Source organism: Bos grunniens, chromosome 7 (genome assembly GCF_055505025.1).
Source record: "Bos grunniens cultivar Pamir isolate PY7600 chromosome 7, Bosgru_T2T1.0, whole genome shotgun sequence".
Lineage (NCBI taxonomy): Eukaryota > Metazoa > Chordata > Mammalia > Artiodactyla > Bovidae > Bos > Bos grunniens.
Window position 1 is genome coordinate 81012776 of NC_141171.1, and position 12235 is coordinate 81025010.

The following is a 12235-nucleotide window of genomic DNA, read 5'->3' on the forward strand; positions in this document are numbered from 1 at the left end:
TATTTTTATTAACAGATGACATCATTGTCTATGTAGAAAATTTTAAACTTATGAAAAGGTTGTAAGAACTTAGAAGTGAATATAGTGAGGTTTCAGGGTATGAGATCAATATGTTGAAATAAATTTTATATCTATATTACTGTCAATGAGAAATCAGAAAATAAATGAAAGCATACCATTTATTGTTTGTTGTGGACTGTTTGTGTTCATGCCTGCCCTCCCAGATTCAGATACTGAAATCTAATCTCCAATGTGATGATACTGGGAGGTAGGAGGCTCTTGGGAGGTAATTAGACCATGAGGGTGGAGTCCTAATGAATGGAATTGGTGCCTTTATAAGACAATGAAGAGACCAAAATGCTCTCTTTCTCTACACTATGAGGATACAGCAAGAAGTCCACTGTCTGCAATCAGGAAGAGGACTCTCTGGCTGGACTCAGCCAGGTTAGCACCATGATCTTGGGCTTTTGGCCTCTAGAACTGAGAGAAATTTCTGTTGTTGACAAGCTACCCGGTTTACAGTATTTTTTTTTTTTTTAAGAACAGCCTTAAGCTAAGACACTATTGCATTAAAAAATGTGAAATATTTAGAATAAATTAGACAAGAATTGTGCAAGACTTGTACACTGAAAACTATGAAACACTGCTGAGAGAAATTAAAGACCTAAAATGGGGAGATACACCATGTTCATGGATTGGAGGACCTCAATATTGTTAAAATGCCATTTCTCTCTAAATTGACTTATAGATTCAATCCCATCCCAATCTAAGGCCCAGCAATTTTTTTTTTTTTTTTGCAGAAATCTGTGAGCTGAATCTAAAATTTGTGTGGAATTGCAAGACTTAAAATAGCCAAAACAATTTTGAAGGAGAATGAGTTTCAAATCTTAAAACTATTGATTTTTAAGACTTTTAAAAAAGTTAATCAAGACAGTATAAAGTTGGTATAAAGTTATATATCAATGTAAATCTGATATATATACACATATATATGTGTGTGTGTATATATATATATATATATATATATATATAAAGATACACATCAAAGGAACAGAACAGCATCCAGAAATAGACCCACACATGTGTAGTCAATTGATTTTTGACACACATGCCAAGGCGATTCCATAGGGAAAGAATAATCTTTTCAACGAATGGTGCTGGAACAGTTGGACAGCCATATGTAAAAAATACAAACCTCAATTCATACCTCACACCTTGGATCATAGACCGAAATATAAGCCCTAACACCAGAAAACTTCTGAAAGAAAATATAGGAGAGAAGCTTAGTGTTCGTAGGTTATGGGGTTGTAAAGAGTCGGACACGACTGAGCAACTTCCACTTTCACTCGGTTAATCCAAAGTACAACTCAAATGTCCACCAGCAGGCAAATGCATGAACAAATGTGGTGTACTCACACTACAGAATACTACTCAGAAATGAAAGGAATAAACTATTGGAAAGCTCATCAAAATGAATGAATCTCAATACCACTATGAATGGCAGACACCAGATGAAAAGGCTAAAAGACTGTATGAGTCCATTATTTTAAATTCTAAAAATTGCAAACCAACAATGGCAAAGTAGACCAGTGTTTGCATGGGGGTGGAGGGGAAGGAGAGGTGGGAAGGAAAGGATTTCAAAGAAGGATGAGGAGACTATTGGGAGTGATATGTGTTAGTTGCACAGTTGTGTCTGACTCTTTTGATCCCATGAACTGTAGCCCGCCAGGCTCCTCTATCCGTGGAATTCTCCAGGCAAGAATACTAGAGTGGGTTGCTATTTCCTACTCCAGGGGATCTTCCCAACCCAGGGATCAAACCCGGGTCTCCTGCATTGTAGGCATTTTTTTTTTTTACCATCTGAGCCACCAGGGAAATGTTTGTTATTTTGATTTAGCTATGGGTTCATGGGTATACAAATATATCAACACTTATCAAACAGTATTCTTTAAATATGTGCAGTTGTTGTAAGTAATTTATACTTCAAGAAGCCTGTTTTTAAAAAAGCAAAAAGAACAGTTTATAGCTGATATAACGCACTTTAAGTCCACAGAGAAATGTATCAATCAAAAAATGTATACATCAAAAAATGTATAACTAGGGCACTTAGCACTAGTTATAACAAGAAGGCTAGTATCTCTATGACTTGATAAAACAAAAGTTTATGTTTTGCTTATGTCACAGTGTCACATGGGCTGGGCTGCTTGCTCCAAGCAGTTGGAAGCCATGCAGTGACTCAGGGATCACGGCTTCTTCCATCTGGTGGCCCTGCTGACTTCAGGATGTATCTTCACTCTTACCAAGGAGAAGAAAGAGCAGAGATGATCCTGACCGGACCTAGCAGGAGGTGCCCATCAGTCTGCCCATGTCCCTTAGGCCAAAAGCCAGTTATATGGTAAGAAGGGCTGGGAAATAGAGTCCCCTCCACTCCAGGAGAGAAGAATTGTGCGTTCATCTGTATCCAGCCAGTCTCTGCCAGAAGGAAAAGAAACATCTCCTCCAAGAGTAGCTATGCACACAACGATCCCATCATGGTTTTCTCGAAATGATGAGAAGTCATTTGTTTTATATTTCTCAACTGAAGAGCCTTTTCAAGGGCTTCTTATGAAGGAACAGTTTCTACACCAAAGGGAATCCAAGGTTCCAGCTCCTGAGAGGCAACAAATTATTTACGGTTTATGGATCATTCCCACGGCTTCCCCCACTCCTTTTCTACTAATTATCCCCAAGGTTGCAAAGCATTCAGGGTTCAGTCTAGGCAAAGGCATGCATCCTGCGTCCTACACCATCAGCACTTGCACCTACAGCATGAGGAGAAACTGGATCCAGACCAATGACGCAGAGCTACTGAGAACATTTGCTCAGAGTCTTTGGTGGGATAGAGCAGGATAAAGAGACTCCTCTCTGAAGCATCCAGACAGCCGCACTGTGTGACGCTTTGGACAAGCAGTGACTGTGGTAAGGCTGGATCCAATCTTATTATTATCAGCTGGGTGACCATGACAGGGTCTCGTCAGATGTCTATTCCTGGAGCAAATTCCCCAACGGCAGCGAATCTTCTCCAAATTCAGCAGCACTTCTCACCCAGGTGTCTTTGGTCCTGGGGATGACCTGACTTGTCAGAATGTGTCTGGCAATTACCTACAAGGGCCAACAGCTGACTGTGCTCAGAGTGAGAAGATCTGAGTGTTGAGCTTCCAAGTCCACACTGGTAAGGTGATTGACACAGTTTTTGCTAATATTTTTATTTTCATCCTGGATTTTGAGGATAATATACTTAATGTGTGTGAACCACTCCATTCAGTCTTTTTAGCCTTACCACTCAACTGAAACCATGGCTGTCACTGTCACCAATGATCTTCTCATTGTCCACACCCAATGGTCAGCACCTAACTTAACATCAAAGAAGTATTTGATACAGCTGATCACTCCTTCTTTCTCCAAACACTGCTATTTAGCCTCTGGGGTACCATGCTCCTCAGGTCCTACCTGCCTACTGTTCTTCTAACCCCTGAATATTTGGCCACAGAGCCCCTTCCTGGAAAGTCTTCTCATGTATGAATTAGGCATTTGGAAAAGCTATGAATTAAGTTCTGTAAATGGAGAATGAGTTTCCCTGCCTCCACCTCCCCAACCTTAATAGCTTTGGACAACTCAGAGAAAATTTCTCTTTCCTTCTTATCTTTCCTCTTTATTCCCTTATTCCCACTTTTCCTCCCTTCCTTCCTTCTTTCCTCTTTCCCTTTCTCCCTCCTTTACTTTTTGGTCAAATTATCTGGAAATCGTCTCCCTCTGCAAATCGTAAATATAGTTTCCAGATACGATAGTTCATTGCCATTTTTTTTTCTCTTACTCAGGAAAAGTGAAAGAGGACACTTTCATCATTATCAGTGAGAAATGCACCATTTTCAAAAATCAACTTAAACTGTCCCCTTTAGGAACGAGTTCATGAAACGCAAGAGGGAAAAACAATGAATTCATAGAAGCACTTGTTCCCACCCACTTGGAACATAGTCCGTGTTTGCCAGCCTGTGTGATTAGCTGGGGGAATAATCATCCTCATTTTCATAACCTCTTGGCCCTTTGGTGTTTCAAGATGGCACCATTCCAGGGGTGCAGTTTCCCTCTAGATGAAGGAAGCTGAAAGTCCATGAATGTCCATCAGATACTCACTGCATATAGCTTCTCTAGAATGTCTAGGAATTTCTGGTTGTTTCTCCATCTCTTAAGAGTCTTGCAGAATGATCTAATATTTGCTAATGTGCGTGTCGTCTTTAATAATTCAGTGGCCCAATATTTAGGAAATATTATGAATCACTTGTATATCTACTGCATATAAGCTCTCCTACTGGGTGCTTCAGGCTTGCCAGGTAGCTTGGTGCTAAAGAATCTGCCTGTCAATGCAAGAGATGTGAGTTGGATCTCTGGGTTGGGAAGATCCCCTGGAGATGGAAATGGAAACCACTCCAGTATTCTTGCCTGGAGAATCCCATGAACAGAGGAGTCTGGAGGGCTACAGTCCACAGGGTCACAAAGAGTCAGATGTGACTTAGCAGCTGGGCATGCATGGGTGCTGCAGCCCTGCCTTGGAGGAACAGACAGGTGAGAAGTGCCTCAACGGTAAACCCTATTCCTAACAGACTGAGCACACCAGGGGCAGAGGCAAGGGCTTTTCTCTATATCCTCTATCTCACCTAAATGTAGCATTGAGGACATAAACAAGTGATCAGTTTCCCAATGAATTTTCATAATTAAAACCCATAATGGTCACCAGTCAAATTTTTGGGGAAAGAAAGAGCTCCTTTCTCTCACTGTCAGAGGGCATATGACAGTCACAACACCTTCCATAGTAGAAAGTGGTGACAGACCAGAGGCTGAGAAGAATACTTCATGTGGTTCAAATCAAAAGGAACTTTGAGCAGATAAGATAAATAAGCACTGAAATTAGCCTAAATACCAAAGACACTGCTTATTGGGGGGAAAAAAGTTTCACATCTAAAAAAACACACAAGTGGTTAGAAGTTCTAAATACTCATTGCAAAATTGTTTTTGTATTGAATTCACACCCTTAATGGTTTCCACTCAAAAATGGAGCTCATCAGCTCTACCCCTGTCAACTCACTTATGGGGTTTGGATCACAGCGAAAGAAATGAAAGACCTCCTGAGATAACTGCCATCTCCTCTGCCTCTCGGACCTGACTCAAAACCGTGTCCACATTTACTTAGTGTCTCTCTACGGGTATCTCCTCTAAAGAACAATACAATAATATCCCACCTGGGTTAAACCCAAATTAGCCAAGCACTGGCCTTTAGATATTTAAAAATATGTAGAGAGAAATGGCCACAGTTCTCATACTGAAATTTCAAATGGCAACTTCCCTATTGTATAGTTTTTAATAGTGATTTTTTTTTTTTAGCTAAAATGGAAGGAACACTCAGCTGCTCAGTGAGGCAGAGTTAAAATATTCTGCAAAAACAGCACTTACAGCAGAACCCCTGGGCTACCAGTTAATGAACACACAACTATTGGTACCAGACACAGGTGTGCTATGGCGGATTCATGGCCCAGGAAAGGATTTTGCCATTATTATCTTATCTTTAACAATAAACACTTTATAGCAAACCATTTTTATGATAAGTGACTAAGGAGACTAAAAAATGTATATAACAGAATCAAACACAGGTACTCCCTGGAGTGTTCACTAGCTTTCTCTCACAGCTTTCTCTGCTGGGCCCATTACTTCTATTCCACTTATATTGTTTAGTAGGGGTCTTGGTTTTCTGGCTGAACCTGTGAGATTTGTTAATCAAATGAATCCCAGTCCCAGCAAGAGTACCTAATGAACCTATGACAGCATGATCTCTCCGGATAAATTCTGCAGGGGCCCCAAGTCTCCCTGTTGGGCTGTTTTTTCCTGGTTGAAAACTCTGTGCTTAAAATTTAGTCTTTTGTCTCAATCCTGAGAAATAACGGTCATTGACAGGGAACCCATAATATCCGATACCTTTCTGGGAACAGGAGATCTTCACCTCCATTTTTAAGTACAGTGAAGTATAGGCAGAAAAGTCAAGGTTGCCTGCTATGCAAAACCATCGTGACCCCACCCACTGCAGTGGGAACACAGTGGTGGATGAGTATGTGGATTTGGCTGGTGAGAGTGTTGTGTGTCAGTGGGTTTGGGAAAGTGTATAAATTTGCATGAATGTGTACTTGTATGTTTCTGAGTGTTTGTGTATGAATATGCTATTTGTGTGTATTTTTGAGTAAATGTGTGCAGTTGTGTGTGTGTTCATATATGTGTTTGCATATGATCACATTTTGTGTGAGTGTATGACCATGAATGTGAATAGAATTGTATTGTGTATGGATGTCTATTTGTGTATGAATGTGTGTATGAGTGTAAAAGTGTGCATGTGTCCACTGTGTGGGTGAGTTTGGTTGAGTGTGTGGATGACTGTATGATTTGTGTGTGTAAATGTGTATGTTTGGGTGAGCATGTCAGTGTGTGAGTTTGTGTAAGTTGCATATGTGTGTAATTTGCAAGTGGGGTTGTATTTTTGTGTGGAGGAATGCACGTTGTGGGTGTTATTTGTATATATGTGTCATTTTTTGTGTGTTCAAGCATTGCGTTGTGTGTATTTGTGCGAATATATTTGTGTGTGTTGGAGTATGTAGGTCTGTGATTGTGTATTTGTGTGTTCTCGTTTGGGGGAGTGTGAGGGTGTAATTGTGCAAACGCGAGCGTTTGTGCTGGGACTGTGCGCGCCACGGGAATGTGGGTTTGTGTGTTTGAGTATGTATACTTGGTTTGCGTGTGTGTGTGTGTGTGTGCGCGCGCGATGGAGCGCGCGTGTGAGCCGGTGTGTGCGGTCGCCGCGCGCCTCCACCTCCTCGCGAACCGCCCCTTCGCGGCGGGAGCAGAGGTTGCGGCCGGGCGGGCGGGCTGACGGGCGAGGGAGGGACGCGCGCCGCGGTGAGCGGCTAGCGCCGCCGTCACCGCCGCCGCGCCGACTCTGCCCTTTAAATCGGTCTCCAAGCCGATTACAGCTGATCTCCCACGTGACGTTTTACCTTCTGTCTCCCGGAGCTAGTTGCCCGAGGACAGTCCTTCTCAGCCCGCCGCGGGGCTCGGGCTCCCTCAACTTTGAGCGAAGCGGCGGCCGGCCGGGCGCCCTCGCAGGCCCCTCTCCACACGGGCGTCGGGGCGCCGGGGGCTTCGCTCGGCCGGGGGCGGGGCGGAGAGGGCGGTCAGGGCAGACAACGTGTCCCGCCGCAGCCCGCCGTCCCTCGGACCCGCGCGGCGCCGCGCCCGGGAGGCCGACGGCGTGCAGGGTGCGCCGCGTCAGGCAGCGGGGCGCCCCCCACGTCGTCTGGAGCCAGACGGGCGCGCCCTCGGAGGAGCTGGCGGGAGATGGCCGCGATGCAGGGCTGAGCCCCCCGCGCCCTCACCATGCAGAAGAGCGTGCGCTACAACGAGGGGCACGCCCTGTACCTGGCCTTCCTAGCCCGCAAAGAGGGCACCAAGCGCGGCTTCCTGAGCAAGAAGGCAGCCGAGGCGAGCCGCTGGCACGAAAAGTGGTTCGCCCTCTACCAGAATGTGCTCTTCTACTTTGAGGGCGAGCAGAGCTGCCGCCCGGCGGGCATGTACCTCCTGGAGGGCTGCAGCTGCGAGCGGGCACTCGCGCCGCCCAGGGCCGGGGCCGGGCCGGGCGGCGCCCGGGACACGCTGGACAAGCAGGTACCACGCGCCGTCCCCTCCCTGTTCCCCTGCCTGCGGCCGCGGCGATTCCCAACTCTACTAACCCCGGAGGTCGAGGGCCCGACCTAACGCAAGGCCCTCGCTCCGAGGTCCCCCAGCGGCGTCTGTGGCAGGACCGCTCTACGCGTCTCCCCATCTCCATCCCCCCTTGTCCTCCATCCTTCATCTCTATGATCCGTTGGTACAGGGGCTCGGCTTTATTTATTTTTTTCCGCGTCCCGAAAGCGGGCGGGTCCTTTCAGCTTCTTTGCTCACCTCCCATGGCCTCTCTACACCTTGTTCGGAAGGATTTAGTGTGGTGACGTGTGTTGACACCTGTTGGACTTAGACTGGCAAAACGGAACTAACTTATTTGGGAAAGTTTGGTTTCTCCTTTACCCGGCTGGTGCGTGCAGGTTTCTTTGCCTGAGATGTTTGATCGCTGGCTGAGCAGGGAACACACCGGGCTCCCGGGACGGACAGGCACTTTCTGTTGGTCACTTTCAATCTGTCTTTGTGGTTTCTGTCAGTTTACTTTGCTAATATTTGGCCTGCTGGGTCTAATTATGAAGGTAAATGTGTATCCGTTTCCCTCAGGATTAATATTTAGTAGCCACATTCCTGCTATGTGTAAACATGCGGGCATTTAAAAAGAACGCTTCTGTGTACTTTTCAATGAATGCTTTGAAAATGAATGTGATCTTTTTATTCTGGGTCGTAATTTTATTAGTTTTGCTATGTTTTGCACTCACGGAGGGAAAAAAAACCCCTGCAAATTTAGTAACTCCCGCACCCCATTCCTGCGAATGCGAAATTTGTATTTTTTCAATCACCATTTGTTATTAAAGTTAAAGCAGACTAATTTTATGCTCCCAGATCTTCTCACTTCGCTTCTAGATGTCCACCTGGAAAAAAAGATTGATGGTCTTTGTTGTTGCATAAACATATTTAGCAGGTTAATTTTCCGTGCAAGTCAGACCAAACATCTTTGACTGCAAACCCCGAGGGCGGCTGTGGGAGGCGCTAGCGATGGAAAGATGAATAAGATGCCTGCATAACCCCTGGGGGCTCATAAATCAATGTGTAAAGTTAAGAGGAGTTAAAGCTAGATGGACCAGAAGTTTGATTTTTCTTTTTTCACTTTACTTTCACTGTAAGTCATTCAGATTTAACTGATTAAGCTTGGTATACCACACACCTGAAAAACTTACACCCCCCTTTGGTTTTTGAGGGCATGTTGAGCGTCTTTGAAAAACTGATTTCCAATTTTGTAGATGTAGGTACTGGAAATATAGGTTTAAATTTCAAGTTAGATATTTTAGAAATTAAATTGAGAGCCAGAGGAGGGGTTTTGAAGAAATATGTAGAGTTTTTTTTTTTTTTTTCAGAATTTTTTTTTTAATGTTTCTGTTGGTGAGATTTTTCTTAAAGGCATGTGTTCCAAGGCCTATAGGAGCAAAGACCAATAGATTTAAAATGTGTTATTTTGCCTAAACTAAAATACGATACTTTAGATTATTCTGAAGATATATCAATGACTTAATTACAAAGTATTTTTCTCTCTTTGTATGTATGCTAATATCAGGAGATAGCCACTTAAAAAAAAAAAACAAAAAACTGGGAGTGGGGAGTTTTTACCTGTTGCACCCAAACGTGGCTGCCTGTCCTAATAACATATGAAAACCAAGATTTTTCTACTTGGAGAATAACCAGACTCTCATCTTTAGGACTGTTTTCTTTGAAGCATACTTTATAAAGAACTCTGATCTCTATAAATAGTTTGACTCTCATGCTACTTCCTAATGGAAGTCCAAAATAGGTCTCCTTACAAAAAATTTTTTTTCTCGGTCATACAAGCCATGAGTATTTCTCACTCATTTCTACATCTCCGTGAGGTTAGAAATTAGAACCTGCGGTGATTGTAATAAAACTGAGATAGAGAATACAGCATTCAAAATGGATTAGGAGTTGGATGGGGAAATCTGTTAGTTTGTCTTGTGTTAGACAACCTTTATGACTTAGGTTGGCTGAGCAGGCTGATATTTTTTCTGTAGTACTATCTGGCTGTGTTTGAAGAATGAAGAAACTGTGAAGATGAGAAGCAAGCAGAAACAGTTTACCTTAAATCTACAGTTTATTTAGTTGGTTCTCTTTCAGTTAATTTGTGTTGCTAACGCGCTGATGTGAAGAGCCTTTGGGAAAGACCCTGATGCTGGGAAAGATTGAGGGCAGGAGGAGAAGGGGATGACAGAGGGTGAGATGGTTGGATGGCCTCATTAATTCAGTGAACACAAGTTTGAGCAAACTCGGGGAGATAGTGAAGGACAGGGAAGCCTGGTGTGCTGCAGTCCATGGGGTCACAAAGATCTGGACACGACTTAGTGACTGAACAACAGTGTGCCTCACCTCAGCTAGACACAGTGGATCTATGAAATGGGTGAGTAGGGGAAGATGAGAGGGGCTGAGCAGAGATCCTGTCAAGGTCTGCTTCTCCAAGTATGCTTCTGGAACTTTCCTCATAAACGTTTCTAGCAATCCCATAAACATACTTGAAGGTTAGGGCTTGAAACAGGTCTTAAGGAGACAGAATAGGTTTCCTCCACCATTTCTGTGTGACTTCTTTAAGGCAAATCTCTTAACATCTCATTAACATTTTTTCTGTTAATGAAATCTGTTCTTTTTAACATGTAAATATTAAGAGTTTGGCTAAGATGATTTCTAAGTTGCCTTCCAATTAGAACATCTCCTGCTTCTAGGATTTTAACAGATAGTGCGAGCTTTTTGCTATGTACAAGGATGTGAAAGACAATTTCACAAGATTTAAAGATTACCCGTCTCTGTAATAAATACTGCCTCTGAGTAGCTGAGGCCAAGCAGGTGATTGAAGTGGACCTTCTGATAAATTCGATCAGCAGAGGTTCAGAACTATACAAACATTGCTTGAGACAAAGATGTTCCTACCATTCACATTGAAGGGCGACGTATTGCAATGACGATGACAGCTGATGTAATTCTTGCTATAAAATGCCTCTAGTCATCCTTGCCAGTTTAGATTCTACTTCTTCAAATTATTTAAAAGTCTAATTAGCTGTGGTAAGTTATGAGAAGAAAACACTCATTGGTTTGTTTCTTCTTAATACTCATTCAAAGTGCGTCGGTTGACAAAAGAAAATTAAGGTTTTTTTCCTTCATTTTTTTCTTCCCTCTCTCCTTCCTTCTTTCCCTCTGTCCCTTCCTCCCTCGCACTTCTTTTCTTTATTTCGCACTTTATCTTAAACTGTTTCCAGTTAAGAAGAAAAAAGTGATTTTCACTTTCCAAATGTGCATAGGTCGAAGGATTATTTGCATTACTCTGTATTTCTCAATAGTGTCCCAGGATTTTACTTTAGTCGGTCCTCAGGAGATGCATGGCTCTTATCAACCTTCTATAGTAGCTATTTCTTAGCGATAGTTGCGGTGATGCAGTCAAAATGCTCTCAATTACAGAAAATTTTAAGTGGTGCTCCTTTTCTTGAAAATATGTGTATTGATAGCACTTCTTTCTACAAGAGCTCCATTTATGGAAAATGACAAACTTACCTTTCATTCCAGGTAAAGGTGTTCATGGGGGAAAGGAATTTGCATTTAGTAGGAACCTCCTATGTGCTGGGCTTCCCTGGTGGCTCAGAGGTTAAAGCGTCTGCCTGGAATACAGGAGACCCAGGTTCGATCCTTGGGTCAGGAAGATCCCCTGGAGAAGGAAAATGGCAACCCACTCCAGTACTCTTGCCTGGAGAATCCCATGGAGGGAGGACCCTGGTAGGCTATAGTCCATCCGGGCACAAAGAGTCGGACACGACTGCGAGACTACACTTTCACTTTCACATTCTGTGTGCTAAGCTCAGTGTTTCATTCTGTTAGCTAATCAAGTTGGAACCTCACTTAGGCTCTTGGAGATTGGTGATGTTCTTTCATGTTTACCTATGATAAGATTGAGGCTTTGAGAGTTTTAGGGAGATGACCAAAGTCTAACTCTAGGTATGAAGACTGAATAATCTCTGAAGAGTGGCTTATTAAGGAGACTATTTAAATCCACTGAGCTTGAAGAAATTTCAGATCTGGGTGAAATGGGGGTTGGAGTTGTAGTAAGTGAATCACTGTTTAATTTTTTCCTCTTAAAACTGTTTAAGGAGCAGTTTCCATTTTGAGAAATACAGTTGCAGACCATTCCATTTTCAAAGAAAAATGGGCTTTATGTTTAAAGAATTGTATGGGGCATTCATTTACTTTGTAGGGAATCTTTAAAAATACTCACTCTGGGGTGAAAGCATACATCCCAGTTAGTCTGGTCTGTTTACATGGTTGTATCCGTCTTGCCTGCTTGCAGGAGAGGCAGACAGGAACGAAGTCATCTTTGCTCTTACTCTCCTGGTAGTGTTGAGTGTTCTGTTCAGCCTGATTTCAGTTGTTTCAGAGGCAGGGTAGAGAACATATCCTTAGTTCTGGAGGTTTAAAG

General features: G+C 43.2%; 1 protein-coding gene across 11 annotated transcripts in view; it reads left to right on the top strand.

Moving 5' to 3' along the window:
• The first annotated feature begins 6978 nt into the window (after nucleotides 1-6978).
• RASGRF2 (Ras protein specific guanine nucleotide releasing factor 2) overlaps nucleotides 6979-12235 on the top strand; it is a 271385-nt gene continuing 266128 nt past the window's right edge. For 10 of the 11 annotated variants that reach the window (XR_015168014.1, XR_015168016.1, XR_015168015.1 and 7 more), the window contains exon 1: nucleotides 7032-7740. Coding sequence is in view for 4 of the 11 variants with exons in the window: in XM_086412802.1 (XP_086268928.1) it covers nucleotides 7453-7740 (288 nt within the window). In the remaining 7 variants the exon portion in view is untranslated. Of the gene's footprint in view, nucleotides 7741-12235 lie in introns of all 11 variants that reach the window. The other variant, XM_086412804.1, reaches the window with a different exon arrangement.